At 40.2% G+C, this 21,728-nt stretch overlaps 1 protein-coding gene across 8 annotated transcripts in view; it reads right to left on the reverse strand.

Moving 5' to 3' along the window:
- The window catches only part of CHRDL1 (chordin like 1), a 127,784-nt gene that overhangs the window by 37,634 nt on the left and 68,422 nt on the right, over window positions 1-21,728 (reverse strand). For 2 of the 8 annotated variants that reach the window (XM_070462233.1, XM_070462230.1), the window contains exons 5-6: window positions 12,413-12,558; window positions 11,258-11,354 (exon numbers count right to left, since the gene is read on the reverse strand). The exons of 1 other annotated variant lie outside the window; for it this stretch is intronic. In XM_070462233.1, coding sequence (XP_070318334.1) covers window positions 11,258-11,354; window positions 12,413-12,558 — 243 coding nt within the window. The remainder of the gene's footprint in view (window positions 1-11,257; window positions 11,355-12,412; window positions 12,559-21,728) is intronic. 5 more of the 8 variants (XM_070462234.1, XM_070462231.1, XM_020903561.2 and 2 more) reach the window with 3 other exon arrangements.

Genomic DNA, 21,728 nt, shown 5'->3' on the forward strand with positions numbered 1-21,728 from the left:
ATTGTTGTATGGCAGAAACTAACACAACATTGTAAAAATTAAAATAATAATAATAATAATAAAAGAGCTATAACTTCAGCTGGGGTCTTGAAAGATGGGAAGGATCCTAAATGATAAAAGAGGGGTGGGAAACTTCCAAGCTTGTGGGGAGTAAGAGTTAAGAGAGGCACATAACAGGAGGAAGGATCAATATGGCAGCAGAGGGAGATCCTGAACTTATCTCTCATAAGCATACCAAAACTTCAACTACTTACAGAGCAACCACCTCTGAGAGTGACCTGAAGACTAGCAGAAGATATTTTTCACAACTGAAAATATAAACAAGGAGCCATGATGAGACAGGTAAGGAGGTGGAGATTGCCATCTAGTCAGGACCCACACTCCTGGCAAGGTGGGAGGGATATAAACATGACTGTCCTCCCTGAGGAGCGAGGGGTCCAAGCTCCACATTGGACCCCTCAGCCCAGGAGCTGTGCACCAGGAAGAAGAGCAAAACAGCTGGTTTTGAAAACCAGTGGGGTTTACATTCAGGAGAGCTGGAGGGCTGAAGGTGTGTTCAAAAACTCATTCACTCTGAGTAGTAGCAGAGAGGCAGGAGGCAACTGGGACTCCACTGGGAACACAGATGCTGGTGGCCGCCATTTCTGTAAGCTCATTCTACTGTGCTGACACTGGCACTGGGAGGCACCATTCTGGAATCTTCCCTCTAGCCTATTACCACTGGGGACTGCCCAATCTACTAGGGTACCCATAGCAGTCGTGAGCCACCAGGTCCCACAACCAGCCATGCCTGGGGCCTGCCCTACCCACCAGTGTACCCACAGCATTAAACTCAAAATGTGTTAAATACTTAAATGTAAGACCTGATACCATGAAACTTTTAGAAGAAAACACAGGCAGCATGCTGTTTGACATTAGTCTTAGCAGTATTTTTTGGATCAATCTTATTAGGCAAGAGGCTTCCTGGTGGCTCAGACAGTAAAGAACCTGCCTACAATGTGGGAGACCTGGGTTTAATCAACAAAAACCAAGGTAGACAAATGGAACCACACCAGATGAAAATGCTTTTGCATTGTGAAGGGAACCATCAACAAAAAGAAAAGGCATCTCCTGAATGGGAGAAGATCTTTGCAAATTATATATCTGCTAAGGGTTTAATATCCAAAATATATAAAGAACTCATACAACTCAATATCAAAAAATAATCTGATTAAAAATGAGCAAGGGATCTGAATAGACATTTTTCCAAGGAAGACATACAGATGGCCAATAGACACATGAAAAGATGCTCAGTATCACTAATCATTAGGGAAATGCAAATCAAACCACAATGAGAGATTACATCACATCTGTCAGACTGGCTATCATTAAAAAGACAAAAAACAGCAAATGTCAGCAAGGATGTGGAGAAAATGAAATCCTTGTGCACTATTGGTGTGAATGGAACTTGATGTAGCTGCTATGGAAAACAGTTTGGAGGTTCCTCAAAAAATTAAAAATAGAGTTACCATACAATCCTGCAATTGCATGTCTGTGTATTTACCATAAGAAAATGAAAACAATTAATTAGACAAGATAATTCACCCTTAAGTTCATTGCAGCATTATTTACAATAGCAAGATATGGAAACAACTCAAATGTCCATCGACAGATGAAGAGGTAATGCAAACATGATATATATACACAATAGAATATTATTCAGCCATAAAAAGAATGAAATCTTGCCATTTATTTGTGACAACACAGATGGGCCTTCAGGGTGTTGTGCTAAGTGAAAAGAGCCAGACAGAGCCATACAAAGGCAGTATGATCTCTTCTATGTGAAATCTAAAACACAAGACAAACAAAACAGAAGCTAACCCATACATACAGAGAACAAACTAGTGGTGACCAGGATGGAGGGGGATGGGGTGGGGTATGAGTGAAATAGGCAAAGGGAATGAAGGGATACAAACTTTCATTGACAGAATAAGTCACAGAGATATAATGTACCACATAGGGAATACAGTCAATAATATTGTAATAACTTTGCATGGTGATAGATGGCTACTATTTTGGTGATCAATGCATAATGTATATGAATGTTGAACACTTAGAAACAAATATAATATTGCATGTAAAACAGAGAGGCATATAACAGGGCTGAAGGTGGAGAGGACATGGCATATTATAAAAAGAGAAGTGCCAGTCTAGAGGAGAAAGTGTGTGTTGGTGCTGAAGAAATGAGGATGGGTAGTGAGTTAAGGAAGAGTCTGACTGTCTGACAAAGGACCTTTAAAAACAAGCTGCAGAACTCAGATTAGATAATATGGTAAGAAACGGTAAACATGGAACAACATAATCAAGTAGTTCCTTAAGAAGTGAAGTCTGAACTTGAGTATATGCAGCAGGTACAATGCAAGAAGGACAGTATAGATACTTCTATAAAATAGGGTAAATAGGGTGGCTGGTTTCATGGTGGGATCAGAAGTCACGGATTCTAGGAGGATAGGACTGCCTCCAGTTACACCCAGAACTTTTGAGTCAATTCTCCCAAACCCTGGGGGTACAGAGAGCAAAGAGGAATATGGTGTGAGTTGAGGCCAGAGAGATGGTCTTGAGTCTTCCTTCACCTCCCTGAGATCAGCCTCTGTCAATTATTTGCTTTTATAACACCTTTCCTTCATAGCATGTGGCATGATTACGATTTCATATTTACTTGTCTCAATATTTGATACATGTCTATCTTCCTCATTAAATTCTATGAGGGCTGGTTCCATGCCTGTTTTGTTCACCATGATATCTCCAGTACCCACACAGTCCAGGTACTTAGTGGTTGCAAAACAAATGTTTGTTGAATGAAAGAAGGTAGATATTTATACTTGGGCTACTCTAAGCCTAGAAAGGGGCTTCCCAAGTGGTGCTAGTGGTAAAGAGCCCGCCTGCCAGTGCAGGAGACATGAGACGTGGGTTTGATCCCTGGGTCAGGAAGATCCCCTTGGAGGAGGGCACACTCCAGTATTCTTGCCTGGAGAATCCCATGGACAGAGGAGCCTGGTGGGCTACAGTCCATAGGGTCACACAGAGTCAGACATGACTGAAGCGACTTAGCATGCATGCACGCAAGTGCTACATATGTACACTATCTACCAAATGTAGGCCTGCCTCTCAAAATGCCGATAGCTTACCCCAAATACGTCTCCCTTGCTTAATGTCCAAGAACATAGCCTTCCCCTTTGCTTTGGCAAGATAGGCAGAAGACAGGAAGCAGAAATGATAAATGGTGCAAAGACGCTGGGACTGGGTTTGGGTTTAAGGCCTGCCTACCCAGAATGTGGCCATGGTACAGTCTCTGCAGAGTTTTTTTTTTCCTGCTGATAAAGTTTCCCTTAGGGTTCCAGTGGCTGTGTGCACTATGCTTCCAGTTTAGATGAGGTTTGCTGACGTGCCAGCAATGACACACCCTGCCAACACTCTCCTAACTGTCCTAGCCTCAAAGACAAGTCTAAACAACTGAGACTGAGATTGAGATTCAATCCATGGCTAAGATTGCTGCCTGACCCAGGAAGAAAGGCACACATTAGTGTTTGGTGATAGTGCAGAGACTATTTCAATGGGGCCTTTTATATTAAGGTTTGCAAGTTCAGCGCTCAAAAGGTTATTTCTTCTGCAGTATTTTGCCTGCAATTAGGGTGGCCAGCATAGAAGAGAAATGTGTCTGGGTTCCCTGCTGAATGAGTAATATGCTTACACAAGGTATACCTTTGTAAAAACATCGTTTCAACAGAAAAAAAAAAAACTAGGTGCTTCAAAAATTAGAACTTCAAAGGAGATTCAATCACATTACATACAACTGAAAGATGTAAAGACATTAAAGACAGAGAAAAAAGCATCAATTTTATGAAAGTGTAAGATTTAGTCTTGAGAGGGGAAGATGAAAGAGAATGGTTTATTTAGGCTGGAGAAGAGATGGCAAAGAGAGAACTTCATGAATTGTCAAGTATGTGAAGGGGCAGTACACAATCAGTAACAACTAGCTTTTATCTGTTACTTCTGAGGACATAACAAAAAGAAAAGAAATTTAAATCATGACAAGAGAGCCATTTAGAAGATAGTTAGTCCCAGGATCTGTTGCCATGAGAAGGACTAGAAATAAACTTCTGTATATGTAAATTAAGGAAATAAAAAGGCAAGACTATCGGAGATAGCTAAGGTGCAATTCTACTTAACCCCAGGGTAATAAATATAGTCATAATGCACACATACATCACTTATTAACTTAATAATTCTTTACTGGAATTTCTCTTAGCCTTCTGTCATCTCAGTTAATTTTTACAACCTTTCTGTTGGTTGTAGGTATTATAATTAGCATTTACACAGCTGAGAGATTCAAGGTTCTGAATGGTTGTCTTGCCCAAGATAAAATTACTAGTTGACTGTAGCTCTGCTATGTCAAAACTATGTCCTCTGGCTTCAGAGCCTATCTGCATTGTGCTCTATTGTCTCTTGGATGCAATAATACATCTTTTTGCACTTTCCTTTCTTTTATCAATTGTTCTTCAGTTTAGATTTCACATTATTTTCCCCAAACAAAATCACCTTAGCTTAACAACTGGATTATAGCAATTATCTGGTTATATTAGTAACCACGTGTACACCTCTGCTAAAAATGGACTCTCTTGGATGTGCAGAAAAGGGAACCCTTGTATACTATGGATGGAAATGCAAACTGGTACAGCCACTATGGAAAACATTAGGGAGGTTCCTTAAAAAATCTAAAAGTAGAGCTGTCATATGATCCAGAAATTCCATTCCCAGGCATATATCCAGAAAAGAGAAAAACTCTAATTTGAAAAGATGCATACACCCCAATGTTCATAGCAGCACTATTTATAATAGCCAAGACACGGAAGCAACCCAAGTGCCCATTGACAGATGATTGGTTTAAGAATATGTGATATATATACATATATATAATAGAATATTACTCAGCCATAAAAAGAATAAAATATTGCCATTTGCAGCAATGTGGATAGACCTAGAGATTATCATACTAAGTAAGTCCAACAAAGACAAATATTATATGGTATTATTTATACATGGAATAAAAAATAAAAATGAATCTATATACAAAACAGAAACAGACTCACAAACATAGAAAACAAACTTATAGTTACCAAAGGGGAAAAGCTTGGGGAAGGGATAAATTTAAATGGGATTAACAGATACAAACTAGTATACATAGAGTAGATAAGAAACAAGAATTTACTACATAGCATGGGAAACTATATTCAGTATCTTTAATAACAACCTATGATGGAAAATAATCTGAAAATTATATATATATATAATTAACTGGATCATTTTATTGTACATCTGAAACTAACTAATACTGTACATAAACCATGCTTCAATTTTTAAGAATGGACTTTCTTCTCTTTGGAGTGGACTCAAGCTGGGATGAAGATGGGAAAGGAGGTAAGGAACAAAACAGTCTTTCCTGGCTGAAAGTTCATAGCTGTACTGAGGGACAGTACACACACTGTGAGAAACAGGTATGGAGAGATCCAGCACCTTATTGAAGCACAAATTAAATTAGGCTGCAACTAAATTCATGCTGACTTGTAAAGGCTGGTGCAAAGAGCATAGTAAAAAAGATGAGCCTGTATGGATACTAAGAATAAGGTCATTTCTCTCTAAGAGAAGTATTAATTATAGTGTGCTAAAGTAAGGTAGGGAATAAAAAACAATATGAGGGATCAGCTAATTTCCTATTGACCATGAATGAATGTAAAGCCAGTACCATCACCATAGTCAGTCAGTAATTCAGAGGAAGAAAAAACAAAAACAATATCTTATTTTTGTTGTTGCTGTTTAGTTGCTAAGTCATGTCTGACTCTTTGTGACCCCATGGACTGTAGCCCACCAGGCTCCTCTGTCCATGGGATTTCCCAGGCAAGAACACTGGAGTGGGTTGCCATTTCCTTTTCCAGGGGATCTTCCCAACCCAGGGATCAAACCTGCATCTCCTGCATTGCAGGCAGATTCTTTATCACTGAGCCACCAGGGAAGATCAACATCTTATTTTAGTAGCATCTAATTCCAACCATGATTAACTTTCTGGCAATATTTCCAAGCTAGTGTGTGTTCATTCAAACAACACCTACTTTGTGCCTAGTGCAGTGGGGGAAAAGAGAGGAGCCCAAAATAGTTACTGCCTTGAGGAACACATATTGGTAGGAATGATAAGACATGGGCACATATAATAAAAGACAAAAGGTGCTAAGGTGATAAATGCTACTGGAGAAGCACAGGTGAGGTCCTGAAAAGTCCTAGAGAGGAGGGAGTTTAGTCCTAATCTATAGGATTAAAAAAAAATCGTGGAGGAGGTAGCGTTCGAGCCAGCCTCTGAAGGAGAAGCAGGATTTAGGGGTGGAGAAACTGGAATGGAGGTGGGAAGGCAAAGAAGAGAGAAAGATCCTCCCACTAGTATTTATCCAAATCAAAACCACAGTGAAGTATCACCTCACATGGGTCAGAATGGCCATCATCAAAAAGGTCTAATAAATGTTGGAGAGGGTGCAGAGAAAAGGGAATGCCTCTACACTGTTGGTGGGAATGCAAATTGGTACAGCCACTGTGGAAGAACAGTATGAAGGTTCCTTAAAAAACTAAAAATAGAGTTACCATATGATCCAGCAATCCTACTCCTGGGCATATATCCAGAAAAGACAAAAACTCTAATTTCAAAAAGATATATGCACCCCAATGTTCATAGCAGCACTGTTTATAATAGCCAAGACATGGAAGCAATCCAAAAATCCATCAATTGAGGAATGGATAAAGAAGATGTGGGACATATATACAATGGAATATTAGTCATAAAAAAGAATGAAATAATGCCATTGGCAGCAACATGGATGGACCTAGAGATTATCACTATGAGTGAAGTAACTCAGACAGAGAAAGACAAATATGATATCGCTTATATGCATAATCTAAAAAAATGATACAAATGAACTATTTACAAAACAGAAACAAACTCAGAGAACAAACTTGTGGTTACTGGGGTTGGGGGGAGGATAGGGGAATGAATAGATTAGAAGTTTTTGACTGACATGTACACACTGCTATATTTAAAATAGATAACCAACAAGGACCTACTGTATAGCACAGGGAACTCTGCTCAATACTCTGTAATAACCTAAATGGGAAAAGAATTTGAAAAAGAATAGATACATGTATAACTGAATCACTTTGCTGTATACCTGAAACTAACACAACACTGTTAATCAACTCTACTCCAATATAAAAAAAATTAAACAAAACAAAATAAACAAAAAAGACAAATGTGACCTGAGGACTACCTATGTTAGCATTTGAGGAGGCTGCATTTGAGCTAGGGCTTCAGGAGTAGGCAGGATTTTCACAGGTGAAATCAGAGGGAAAGGATTTTCTAGAGACAGGCAACATTCTCTCAAGTCTTACTGTACATGTTGTATAGATATAACTAAGGGAGCCATTTTGTCTCATTTTCTTCCCAGCCTTATCGTGAAAAGGCTGCTGCTCACTCACCCCAAACTGGCTTACCATATGGCTGGGATTAGATGCTCTGACCAATCAGAGACTGACAGTGGTTACTCTTCTATTGGTTTACTAAGGTTTCAAACTTTTAAGATACTCAATTTAAGTGCGCCAAATTCAGATGTAAAACCACCATTTCAGGCCACCCCCAGTCATCCACATTGTTGTAGGGATGGTTTCTCAAAGCAAAAGTCGATTGACCACCTGCATCAGAATGGATGATGAGGCCAGTTTAAAAGCACATCCCAGGGCTCCTCCCCAAGGCCACTGAAACAGAATCTCTGTGATTGTGGTCCAGGGAGGTGAATTTCAACAATTTCTCTGGTAATTCTAAGCACATTAAAGTTTGAAAGATATTGAGCGGCTGAGGAGAGAGCAAAGGCACAAAAATGAGAGAACAGAAGAACAATGTGGGAAGAACCCGAGGTGCAAGAATGCAAGCATGTGGACCTATAAAGGTAACTCAGAAGACCTTCACTGTCAGAGTCAGGGGTGGACACATTCTGCAGGCACCAGGGAGCCATTCCTTTCAGTGGCAGAGTGGGGTGGTTAGGAGCCTAGAGTCCGGAGCAGGACTTCCACGATTCAGATCTTAGCTCTTTGACTCACTAGCTACATAACCTTGAACAAGGATCTTAACCTCTTTCTGCCTCAGTTTCATCATCTGTAAAATGAGGTTAATAATCATACCCCCCTCCATGGGGCTGTCATGAGATTAAATGAGTTCATATCTGTAAAGTGCATACAACTGTGACTGGCATAGAGTAAGTACAATGTGTGTCAACATAAAGACTTCTGAGTAGGGATGTAGCATAGTTAAGGCTATCTCTTTGGAAGATTAAGCTGGCAGTAATGTATGGAAAGGCTTCCCTGATAGCTCAGCTGGTAAAGAATCCTCCTGCAATGCAGGAGACCCTGGTTCAATTCCTGGGTGGGGAAGATCCACTGGAGAAGGGATAGGCTACCCACTCCAGTATTCTTGGGCTTCCCTGGTGGCTCAGCTGGTAAAGAATCCACCTGCAATACAGGAGACCCTGGTTCAATTCCTGGGTTGGGAAGATCCCTGGAGAAGGGAAAGGCTACCCACTCCAGTATTCTGGCCTGGAGAATTCCATGGACTGTATGGGGTTGCAAAGAGTCGGACATGACTGAGTGACTTTCACTTTCAACATATGGGAGTCAACCACCCATTTGCTACCAGCAAATCCTATCATATTTTCCCTCTATTTCAGTGGCTGTCAACCTTGGCTGCACATTGGAATCACCTCCTTCACCCCTCTTTCCCCTTACCAAGGTACGGTATTCCAATATGCACCTACAGCCAAGAACCAGTGTTCTAAATATACAGTCATCCCTTGGTATCTTCAGGGCATTGGTTCCAAAGGACCCTTGCAGATACCAAAATCCACAGGATGCTCAAGTCCCTTATATAAAGTGGCATAGTATTTGCATATAACCTACACACATCCTCCCATATACTTTAAATCATCTCTAGATTACTTATAATACCTAAGTATTAGAAGTTGGGACTACAATGTAAATGCCATGTAAATAGTAGCCAGCACGGCAAATTCAAGTTTTACTTTTTGGAACTTTCTGGACTTATTTTTTTCTCCAATATGTTCAGACCATGGTTAGTTAAATCTGAGGATTCAGCACTTGCTGTATTTCAAATTTGTTCAGTATTTGTTATTGAGTCCTCACTTTATGGAAGACAGTGTCGTAGGTCCTTTTCCTGCATTATCTCATTTAAACTTAACAACAGTATGGAGGTTGGTGCTAACATAATCCTCACTGTAAAGACTGCTAGAAAGGTGAGTACATACATGGCTCATGATCACCCAGCTTGAAAGCAGCAGGACTGGGATTAGAATCAAGGTATCCTGGCTCCAGAAGACCCTAGTCTGAACCACTACTCTATACTGTGTCCCCCGCCCTGAATCTTGGCCTGTCATACCAGAGAGACTGCTACATCCATCCTCTTGGTCTCTCTACTTGTCTTCTTTCCTTCCTCCAATCTAGTCTGGACACAAGAACCAGTGAGATCTTTTAAGACATCAACTGGATCACAACACGTCTCCTGCACAACTTTCCAGTGGCTTCCCAATGCACTTCAAAATGGAAATCCAAACTTGTTACCATGACCTTGAAGGTCCTGCATCATCTGACTCCTGTTCACCTCTTCAGTCTCACCAAATGTCAGTTATGATCACAACCACTACATTCCTACCACACTGGTCCCAAGCTCATTAAATGCTCTAAGCTCTTCCTTGCCTGGTCCTTTGAACTTTCTTTTCTTTCTGCTTGGTGTGCTCTTCCCAGGACCTTTGCATGGATGACTCCTTTTCATCTTTCAAGTCTGAGCTTAAATGTCATCTCAGAGAAGCCTTTCCAACAACTCAGCTAAATGCCTTCACCTCTTATTTTCTATCTCAATCCCTTGTTTATTTACTTTACAGTACATAATTGTTTATATTTAGATATTTGTTTGCTTGTTTGTTTATTGTATTCTCTGGTAAAATGTGGGTTCCACAAGGGCAAAGAACATACCTTAGCTGCTATGTATGCCACATATGATTATATAGGTTGTGTCCTGCATAAGGGTGCCTCAGCTAAGGAGGTATATTCACAAAGATTTTCTGGCAAATGGCAAGTTAAGTATCTTAAGTAAGGTGATCCTTTCTATAATTCACATGAAGATGCCATACAGTAGCAGCACCCTGTATGTCTACTATGTTTACCATTATGTATCCAGCTTCTAACACAGTGCCAAGCATACAGTAGATGTTCAATGAGCATGTTAACTGGATGGAAGGGAAGAAGACAAAATTAGGGAAAGTGGGAAAAGGGAGGATATAAAGGACTGCTGATAGACTTGGTGATCTGAGAAGAGGCAATAAAGGAGAAGTTAAAGGTAATGCTGTTTGATCTTGGAAACCTAAAGAATAAAAAGAGTACCGTCATCAAAGAAATGAAACTCAAAGAAGAAAAAACTGACTTTGAGAACATGACAATTCCATTTTGAATATAATTTGGGAAGATGATGCATTCCATTTTGCTGCTATTGAGTCTGTCAGCATTTTACTGTGGGATTTTAAAAATACCCCTACCTTTGCCCAGCATAATCTTCAAAATGGTCACATCAGTGCTTTGGGAGGCCAAGTTTTCCTATTAAGGCTGTGTATGATCAAGGGTGAAACAGATCACCAGCCCAGGTTGGATGAATGGGACAAGTACTCAGGGCTGGTGCACTGGGAAGACCCAGAGGGATGGGATGGGGAGGGAGGCGGGAGGGGGATCAGGATGGGGAACACATGTAAATCCGTGGCTGATTCATATCAATGTATGGCAAAAACCACTATAATATTGTAAAGTAATTAGCCTCCAACTAATAAAAATAAATGGAAAAAAAGGCTGTGTATGGAAAAGCCCTATGTTTTACAATACAATAATGGAGGGGCCAAGCTAGATGAATCTCATCCCTCTCCCCTTGCTGTGCCACAGTGCAGTTTCTTTCAGGTAGTGATCCTTAAAAGCAATGCTTTTTTTCCCTTTTGTGATTGAAAGCACCCTTAATATTTAAGGCTAGCATAGAAAATTCCCTTTTGCTAGAACACTGGACAGGTATTTCCCTCTTCTAAATCCTGCTACTCAGGATAGTAGCACCTGGGGTCTTGGGATACAGGATACCTACCTCTGCACACCCGGCAGCAGGAATCTGGAACAGAGACTGGGAAAGCACAGGTTAACTTGGGGCAAGTCTTGAGACCACAGTACACATTGCCCTCCTGCTGGGGAGAAACGGAATTAAGGTCAGAAGGAGCTGAAGTACATGTAAAGGCTTTAGCTCAGTACCTGGGATGAGTAGGGGTTCAAACATAATACATCCTTTCCCCTGCTCTTCATCAGTCAGTCCCAGGAACTTCCTAAATTTTATGATGCGCTTATTTTTTTCCCATTTATTATTTCTCCATGCCAGAGACTAGGTCACAGAAGAGATGGCAATCTTCATCAGGCACCCTGTTCTAAGATAGAACAAAGTATCAGGTTCTATCTATTACATTCTCTGGGCCGCACAATTAGACGGTGATGTAATCAGTATATCTTATTCATGAAGTATACAATTCTTTGGACAAGTAATGTCACCAGAATCATTACGATCAAGCATTTTTCAAGAGATTTTTCTTTGCAGGGCAAAGAACTATCTCGTTAATAGAATATTTCAGAGATGGGAACCAAGAGACACCCCATTTTCCTGTGAATTGGACTGATACTGCTAGATGGTGCCAGTGGCTTTTCCACCCATAGCATTTCCAAGGCATCAAATAACTGAGTTCTTCAGATGAAGGCTCTTGTGGTATAATGACTGTGAATAGAAGTACAGATCAAGATCATCAGCTCATCTTTGTCCTAAAGATTTAAGACAAGGATATGGCTGGGTCCAACCTTTTCAACAGAGATGATCAGGGTTGATGAAGATCAGGGAGGCTTACAATTTAGATGCAATTCACCATCTTTCAATCAAGTACCCTACAATGTAGGCTCAAACTCAAAGGTATGCATATGGATATGCATATGGAAGAGCTCTTATGTGGGTGAACGTGAACTTGAAGTCGCTCAGTCATGTCCGACTCTTTGCGACCCTGTGGACTGGTAGCCTACCAGGCTCCTCCGTCCATGGGATTCTCCAAGCAAGAATACTGGAGTGGGTTGCCATTTCCTTCTCCAGCAGGATCTTCCTGACCCAGGGATCGAACTGGGTCTCCCGCATTGCAGGCAGACGCTTTAACCTCTGAGCCACCAGGGAAGTCCTAATGTGGGTAGAGGACATTAAAATACAGGGTCTTACCGAGCAGCTGCACTGGGTGCACTGGTTGGGTTGCCGGTTCTGAAAGAGCCCTTCAGCCATGAACAGCTCACCATGTTGGTAAGTGGTCCCATTGTATTCACACGACTTGCTGGTCACTTTATTGTTCGCTGGGGGTAAGGAGTCTTCTGGGACAGGGTGGAAAAAAACCACACCAAGTATTGGCATCATTGCAAAGAATTTCACAAATCCCCAGACAAACAGCAGGTGGGGCTGTACCACATAGAAGGAGTTAAAATTAGTCCCTGATTCAGGGGCTGATGACTTCGATAATATTAAAGCAGCCAGACAGGAATAACAACTAACATGACCAACCATCCAACCCTTCACTTGTTGGGCATCTATTGAGCACCTACTATGTACCAGGCACTGTGATAGGCACTAGGCAGAGATTAGTGAAGAAAGACAAGGCTCCTGCCATGATGCAGCTACCAGTCTTAGACGAAGAAGAAATTAACTTGTCTCAAGGGAGGGAGTCTTTTCAGATGAGGAACCACCTATTATAACTACCCTGGTAACTTTACCATCTCCCATGTTTTATTACACTTGGCATGTGCTTGTTCCAGCCTTTGGAGTCTGCTTGTTTTCAATCCCTCCACCAAGATGGCCCCCTTCCTCCTCCTCTTTTCTATCTACTGAAGTCCTATCTGATTTTGAAGGACCAGCACAAGTTTTCTTTTCTTGAACAAGTGCCCAGATTAAACTAATCATCAGTGTACAGATTAACAATAGATACAAGCAGAGATTGGAAAGTACTTGCTGTGGCATAGTGGGGGAAGAGAAATAAGGAGAATTGTGTGTTTCATGACGAGGAAGCTTAGAGAGTTAGACCATTCTGGGACCCTCCTACACTGTTGGTGGGAATGTAAATTGGTACAGCCACTATGGAGAACAGTATGGAGATTCCTTAAAAACTAAAAATAGAGTTGCCATATGATCTAGCAATCCCACTCCTGGGCATATATCCAGAGAAAACTATAATTCAAAAAGATACATGTACTCCAATATTCATAGCAGCAGTATTTACAATAGCCAAGACATGCAGGTAACATAAATGTCCATCAACATAAATAAGATAAATAAGATGTGGTACTGAGCAAGAAAAAAGTTCATTTGGTTTAAAGTAAAAATAAAAGACATTTTTCATTTTTACTAAGAACTTCATTGAACAAAGTATTCACTAACCTAAAGAACTTTTTGGCCAACACAATATGCAATGGAATACTATTCATCCATAATAAAAGAATGAAATATTGCCATTTGCAGCAACATGTGTGGGCCTAGAGATTATACTAAGTGAAGTAAGTCAGGAAGAGAAAAGCAAATACTGTATGCTATCACTTATATGTGAAATCTAAAAATAATACAAATGAATCTATATACAAAACAGAAACAGACTCACAGACATAGAAAATAAACTTACAGTTACCAAAGAGAAAAGAAGGGAGGGATAAATTAGGAGTATGGGATTAATACACACCAACTAATATACATAAAGTAAATAAGCGACAAAGATTTACTATATAATACAAGGAACTGTGTTCAATGTCTTATAATGATCTATAGTGGAAAATAAGCTGAAAAATATATGTATAACTGAATCAATCTTCTGTATGCCTGAAAAAAACACAATACGGTAAATTATAATTCAATAAAAATGTTTTCTAAAGAGACCATCCTTTCTTTCCCATGACTCAAAACTATAACGAAAATGAAAATGGGGGGGGGGGGGTAAATGATACCTCAATATAACTTAAAAAAAATAAAATTGTTCTCAGAATGTAGTTGAAAATTACAAAGACTAATAATAATATCATCATCATAAAATAAGAGTTAACATTTATCAAGCCCCAAATAATATGCTAGGCTTTATACCATTGGTTATTACTGAGAACATTCTGATGTAGATATTAAAGTATGCCCATTTTGCTGATGAGGAAACTAAGGCTTAAGAAATGAATTGACTCCCAGGGTCACACAACTTGTTAATGGTAGCACCAGGATCTGACTGATTCAAGAGTCTTACCTCCTAGGGTGCCAAATCACTTCAAACCTGTCACAAGGAAAGGACCATTTAATTTAAAACTCAAACCACAGAACATGAAAGCTGTGTTATCTCTGTAGAATGTATGGCCTCAAATACCCAGAAAACATCACACTTTCTTTGGCTTCAGTGATTAGAGTAACTAACTCAATTCTATACTTTGGTACATAAGTTGATCTAACTTCAATTTCTGAGTAAATCTCACCTTTGGTGTTAAGTACTTCCTAAAGATCCCTTACAGGATACAAAGAAAGTTCCTTCATTTTGTTTTAAAAGAAAAAGTTTTAAATCTGAGCGGGAGTTTAACCTTTTGGCCTGGGCTGACTCCTTGTTCCTGCCCAAAGTACACACACAACCAGATAGCTGCAGCTGGCATACATGAGTGAAACCCAATGGAGAGAGTACAGGAGCAGGGCATTTGCACCCTGGGCCCTAATACAAAATCTCTGTATTTTGTGGTGAAGGAAAACGAGGGTGACCTATAAAATAATGTTTGCCATGACTTACAGAAGCTGGCGAGTATTTGGAATACTGAAAGAAAAAAAAAAAGTTTGGGATTTTTTTTGCCTCAAAAGAATGTGGGCTGAGTTTTGAACTGTGTCTTCCACCACGGGATCAATGAGGAGGCAACTGTAGGGTGAGGTTTTCCAGCGAGCCTTGACCTTGAGAGTCTTTCTTGTAACAGTCTTCAGAGAAATCCCGCATGGAGTCTATTAATCTACTCAACAGGAGATGGGGAGAAAGCAAAAATGAGGAAGACAAAATAGAATCAAAGGAAAAGAAACCAATTGTGGTGATGCTTAATGCTAGTTTTACACAATAAACTTATCTTAACATCTTCTCATTTATTATGATTTCATTCTTCTAATATCCCTAACAGAATGGGGGAGTGAGAATTATGAAAATGACACTACTGGTACCTCAAAAGATTTGGTCCATGTCACACTGCTATTAACAGAAGAGTCAACAAGGAAATATAGTTTTCCTGCCTTGAATTTGTGCTCTTTTCACACCATGTGTATTAAAACTTGGGAACAGAAAGGAAATGAAATCAGTCCCTGGAAGAGATATCTGCGCTTTCATGTTTATTGCAGCATATTCATAATAGCCAAGATAGGGAGACAGCCTAAGTGGTGTCCATCCTATATCCCATATCCTTGGATGAACAGGTAAAGAAATTGTAGTGCATATATGTGTCTGTGTGTGCTAAGTCACTTCAGTCATGTCAACTCTTTGCAACCCTATGGACTGGAGCTCACCAGGCTCTTCTGTCCATGGGATTCTCCAGGCAAGAATACTGGAGTGCATTGCCATTTCCTATATACATATATTTATTTCCTATATATATATATATATATATATATATATATATATATACATTTATATGTGTATATATATATATACACATCCTGTATATATACACACACACATATATACATTTCTTATATATATATATATGTATACACATTTCCTATACATGTATATAGATATACATACACACACAATGGAATATTATTCAGCCTTAAAAAGGAGATCCTGCCATTTACAACAACATGGTTGAACCTCGAGGGCATCCTACTAAGTAAGCCAGTTACAGAAAGAAAAAAATGACATAATCTCACTTATATGTGAAATCTTAGAAATAAATAGAAGCAGAGATTAGAATGGTGGTTACCAGGGGCAGGGAGGTGTGAGAAATGGGGAGATACTGGTCACAGGATACAAAATTGCAGGTATGTAGGATGAGTAAGTCCAGACATCTAAAGTACAGCATGATGGATATAATTAATAATACTGTATTGTATACTGGAAATTTGCTAAGAAAGTAGATTTCAAAGGCTCTCACCACAAAATAAATGAGATGATGTTAATTAGCTTAACTGTGCTAACCATTTCAACATGTCTATCAGATCAGCATGCTGTAACCTTAAAATACATTTGATTTTTACTAAAGAAACTTTTTAAAATCTAGGGGGTGGCAGGATCACTGAGTCATAATCCCAGCTTGGGCACCCACTTCCCATAACCTTGCACAAGTCACTTTACCTCTTTGGGCCTAAGCTTTTCTATCTAAGAATACGGAATTCAAATCTCTCCTGGCATCTCTGAAGGTCAACACAGCATGCAAGGAACCGCAGAGGCAAGGACAACCACCTTGGACTGCACACAGCACTCTGGGGAGGAGTGGAAGAAGGATACTGCTTTCCATGGGATTCTCCAGGCAAGAACACTGGAGTGGGTTGCCATGCCCTCATCCAGAGGATCTTCCTGACCCAGGAATCGAACTTGCATCTCTTATGTCTCCTGAATTGGCAGGCAGGTTGTTTACCACTAGTGCCACCTGGGAAGCCCTGTCTATTGGCAATCAGGTATTATAACCCCCAAACTTCTCTGAGAGGATACACAATGTCAGTAATATCTTGGTGTGAATAACCTGGTGACAGGCTTTTTTTCCCCCCTTCAGAGTGACTGGTAATTTTTACTAAGAAGTCTGTGGTCCTTTCCCATGTCCTCTGGTACACCATTCTCTCCCCTCCTGGCACTGCCCCTTTTCCTATCCTCTGAAACCCAAAGTCTTCATGCTGGTGGCTCTCTTCTCCACTCTCCACATTCTCAAATTTCTACTTCCTTAGCAGGCCAGTTCTTAGCTAGTCAGAAGGGCCTCTTGTGGGTCAGGAGATAAATCAGCTCTCAGTGTTTATGAAATAAATGCAAACCTCTCCAGAGCTCCCAGCCATGATCGCTAATCTCCTCGACTCTGAGCCCTCCCTGTTTTTGCCATTGCTATTGTTACTCTGGTTCCTATTTTATTTTTTATGGCTGATCCTGAAGACAGTGTTTCCAGTCTGGTTCTGTCTCATTCTAGTGGTGTAGTTCCAGCACATGCACAGGCCATTTTGGAGGTGGTGGTGGAGCGGGGAATATGGAGATGAAGGTAAAGGGCTTGAAATGTTATGTTCCCTTTAATTCCGTTGAGACATAGGCACACATACACACACACATACATACACAATGGAATACTATTCAGCCATAAAAAAGAATGAAATCTTGCCATTTGCAACAACATGGATGGACCTTGAGGGTATTATGCTAAGTGAAATAAGTCAGACAGAGAAAGACAAATACCATATGATCTCATTTATACATGGAATCTAAAAAATAAACCCCAAGCCTGTAGATACAGAGAAAAGATTGGCAGTTGCCAAAGGCAGGGCGTTAGGGGGATGGGTGAAATGGGTAAAGGAGGTTCAAAGGACTTATAAAATAAAAAAATTATGTGGATGGGATGTACATTATGGTGATTATAGTTAATAAGAGTGTATTACTTTGTCAACAAAGGTCTGTCTAGTCAAGGCTATGGTTTTTCCAGTGGTCATGTATAGATGTGAGAGTTGGACTGTGAAGAAAGCTGAGTGCTGAAAATTGATGTTTTTGAACTGTGGTGTTGGAGAAGACTCTTGAGAGTCCTGTGGACTGCAAGGAGATCCAACTAGTCCATCCTAAAGGAGGTCAGTCCTGGGTGTTCATTGGAAGGACTGATGTTGAAGCTGAAACTCCAATACTTTGGCCACCTGATGCGAAGAGTTGACTCATTGGAAAAGACCCTGATGCTGGGAAAGATTGAGGGCAGGAGGAGAAGGGGACGACAGAGGATAAGATGGTTGGATGGCATCACCGACTCAATGGACATGGGTTTGGGTGGACTCCGGGAGTTGGTGATGGACAGGGAGGCCTGGCGTGCTGCAGTTCATGGGGTTGCAAAGAGTCAGACACGACTGAGCGACTGAACTGAGCTGAACTATATATTTTAAGGTTGCTAAGAGAATAAATCTTACAAGTTCTCAACATAAGAAAAAAAAATTTTATATATAAATTTTAAAATATATAGATGTTAACTAAACTTATTGAGTTGATCTTTTTTGAAATATAAACAGATATTGAATCATTATGCTGTACATCTGAAACAAATATGTCACACATCAATTAAAAAAAAACTACATTAAATTATCAGATTTGCAAAAATTCAAGTTTGATTAATAAGCTCTCTTGGTAAGGCTGTGGAGAATTTATACAAATACTATGGAGGCTATTTAGCAATATCATTCAATTTAAAAATATATGTATTTTTTACCCAGCAATCCTACTTTTAAGAATTCACACTACAGACTTTTAGACTCTGTGGGAGAAGGCGAGGGTGGGATGTTTCGAGAGAACAGCATTGAAACAAGTATACTATCAAGGGTGAAACAGATCACCAGCCCAGGTTGGATGCATGAGACAAGTGCTCAGGGCTGGTGCACTGGGATGACCCAGAGGGATGGGATGGGAGGGAGGCGGGAGGGGGGATCGGGATGGGGAACACATGTAAATCCATGGCTGATTCATGTCAATGTATGGTAAAAACCACTACAATATTGTAAAGTAATTAGCCTCCAACTAATAAAAACAAATGGAAAAAAATAAAAATAGAAAAGTCTTCTCTGAAAAAAAAAAAGAATTCACACTACAGATGTGTGAAAAATCTTAAGTTATTCATTGCACCATTGTTTGTGATGGCAAAAGATTGGAAACAACTTCTGTGTCCATCAGTAGACATCTGGTTAAATACATGATGGCTGATTAAGACAATGAAATAGTATGCAGCTGTATAAAAGAATGAGTAAGCTTCCTATGTACTAATACAAAAAATAGATTATTAGATGAAAAAAACTGCAAAGTGAAAAATGATTCAGATAATACACTGTTTTATGTAAAAAGACTATATTTTTAAAGAGTTTATATTCACATTTGCTTTGAAAGAGTTTATATTCACATTTGCTTATATTTTCATAAATAAAATTTGGAAGGATACATAGGAAAATACTGAAAGTTATAAGGGGGGCTACGTTTTGAGGGGAATGGTAAGAATTGGATGGATTGTGGGACAGGGGTGAATTAGACGTCTTATTGCATACTTTTACACATACCTCTATGCACATAAGGACCTCCCTGGTAGCTCAGCTGGTAAAGAATCCACCTGCAATGCAGGAGATCCCGGTTCGATTCCTGGGTTGGGAAGATCCCCTGGAGAAGGGATAGGCTACCCACTCCAGTATTCTTGGGCTTCCCTGGTGGCTCAGATGGTAAAGAATCCGCCTGCAATGCAGGAGACCTGGGTTTGATCCCTGGGTTGGGAAGATCCCCTGGAGGAGGGCATGGCAGCCCACTCCAGTATTCTTGCCTGGAGAATCCCCATGGACAGAGGAGCCTGGTAGGCTACAGTCTATGGGGTCACAAAGAGTCAGACACAACTGAGAAATTAAGCATAGCACAGCTATGAACATAAATACATACGATCATATATACATAAGCATTTATATTCTTAAATGAAACAAATGTATTTTCCATTGAAAAACTAAATTTGAAGAGTTTATACTTAAAAAAATTCTAATTCAAGGCCAGGGGCTAGACTTGATGACCATTTTGGGTCCCTTCCAATATAGAGAACAAATGTATGGATATCAGGAGGGTAAGTAAGAAGGGAGGTGGGATGAATTGGGAGATTGGGATTGACATATATATGCCACGATGTATAAAACAGATAACTCTAATGAGAACCTGCTGTATAGCACAGGGAACTCTACTCAATGCTCTGTGGTGACCTAAATGGGAAGGAAATCCAAAAAAAGAGGGGATATACGCATACATAGACTTCTCCCATGGCTCAGTGTTAAAGAATTTGCCTGAAATGCAGGAGACACAGGAGGTGCAGGTTCAGTTCCTGGGTCGAGTAGATCCCCTGGAGAAGGGCGTGGCATTCCACTTCACTATTCTTGCTGGAGAATCCGATGGACAGAGGAGCCTGGCAGGCTACAGTCCATAGGGTCAAAAACAGTTAGACACAACTGAAGCAACTTAGTCTTCATGCACTAATGCATATGCACACATGTGCTGATTCATTTTGCTGTACAGTACAAACTAGCTGTAAAGCAACTATACTCCAGTAAAAAAAATTTTTTTTTCATAAATAAAAGCAAGAGATCATATGGAAAAATTTTAAAAAAAGAAGCAACCATAGAAAATCAATCCTATAGACCTGGTCATAGAAACCCAACTCAATTCCCACTACTGCGAAAGACCTTAGCTAGGACTCCATGTTCCCAGTGTGAATACAATGAGATGGCAGTCTCCTACTACAGACACTATTTAGCCCCTTTGGGGAGAGTGGGGGCTATTACCTTGCTTTCCGAAACAGATAGTTTTAAATAAGGGTACTGATGGGAAATCTCCTGTGCTCCTCCATGGAGCACCACTGTAGTGGAGGGAAGAACAGCCAGGCCCTTATCCTGATTAGGCTAGGTCAGAGCCTACAGCAGGGATGTGACTCCTCTTGCACAATTAATACATCCCAAACAGTGGGTGTCTATAGCTCCCTTCTAAAAAGGAACTTGCTCACCCTCTGAGGCCATGGGCGTGCAGGTGAGTTTTTCCTTGGGAGGCTCACTGAAATCAAAGGTATTGCTTCAAACAGGTCCATCAGCTAAAGCCTACCATTTAAATTTCTTCCTTTCAGCGCTCCAAACATTATCACTTTTTTCACCTGGGCTGCTCCAAGTGTCGACTTATCTAGACCTGTTGTCCTTAGGCAGAGGACTATGATTTTAAGATCTTTCCCAAAATCTCCTCCTCCATAAAAACTTATCTGTTCTGTGTCCTATTACATTGAGGCCTTGCTGGGGGTGGGAGAAGGTTAGCAGTTATTGACTAATTCACACCACAGTGCCAATGGAAGACAATATTGGAAAATAGGAAATAGATTCTTTTTTTTTTTTTTTGGCCCTGTGGCATATGAGGTGTTAGTTGCCCCACCAGGGATTGAACCCATACCCCCTGCAGTGGAAGCAGAGAGTCTTAACTGGACTGCCAGGGAAATCCTGAAAATAGGTTCTTTTTCTAGATAATTAAATTGTACCTTGGGCCTTTGCTGCTTTATTTATAATGAGGCTACAGAGGACAGGGCAAGTAGTGTGAAACATTCCAGAATTTAAGGCTCAATGTGGGGGCAATCACTGAAAACACAGCCTCTGAGAGCTGTCCAGTGTCCAAACTGCTCAAATTCCACCTCCACTACTAGTTACCATTTAATAGCTGAGCAAATCATTTAACATTCTTCAGCCTCAGTTCACCCATATATAAAATGGGGCTGATAATACCCATCTCATAGGTTGTTGTAAAGATGAAATGAGGTGAGACATATAATGTGCTCAGCACAGT

The sequence above is a fragment of the Odocoileus virginianus genome, unplaced genomic scaffold, assembly GCF_023699985.2.
Source record: "Odocoileus virginianus isolate 20LAN1187 ecotype Illinois unplaced genomic scaffold, Ovbor_1.2 Unplaced_Scaffold_1, whole genome shotgun sequence".
Lineage (NCBI taxonomy): Eukaryota > Metazoa > Chordata > Mammalia > Artiodactyla > Cervidae > Odocoileus > Odocoileus virginianus.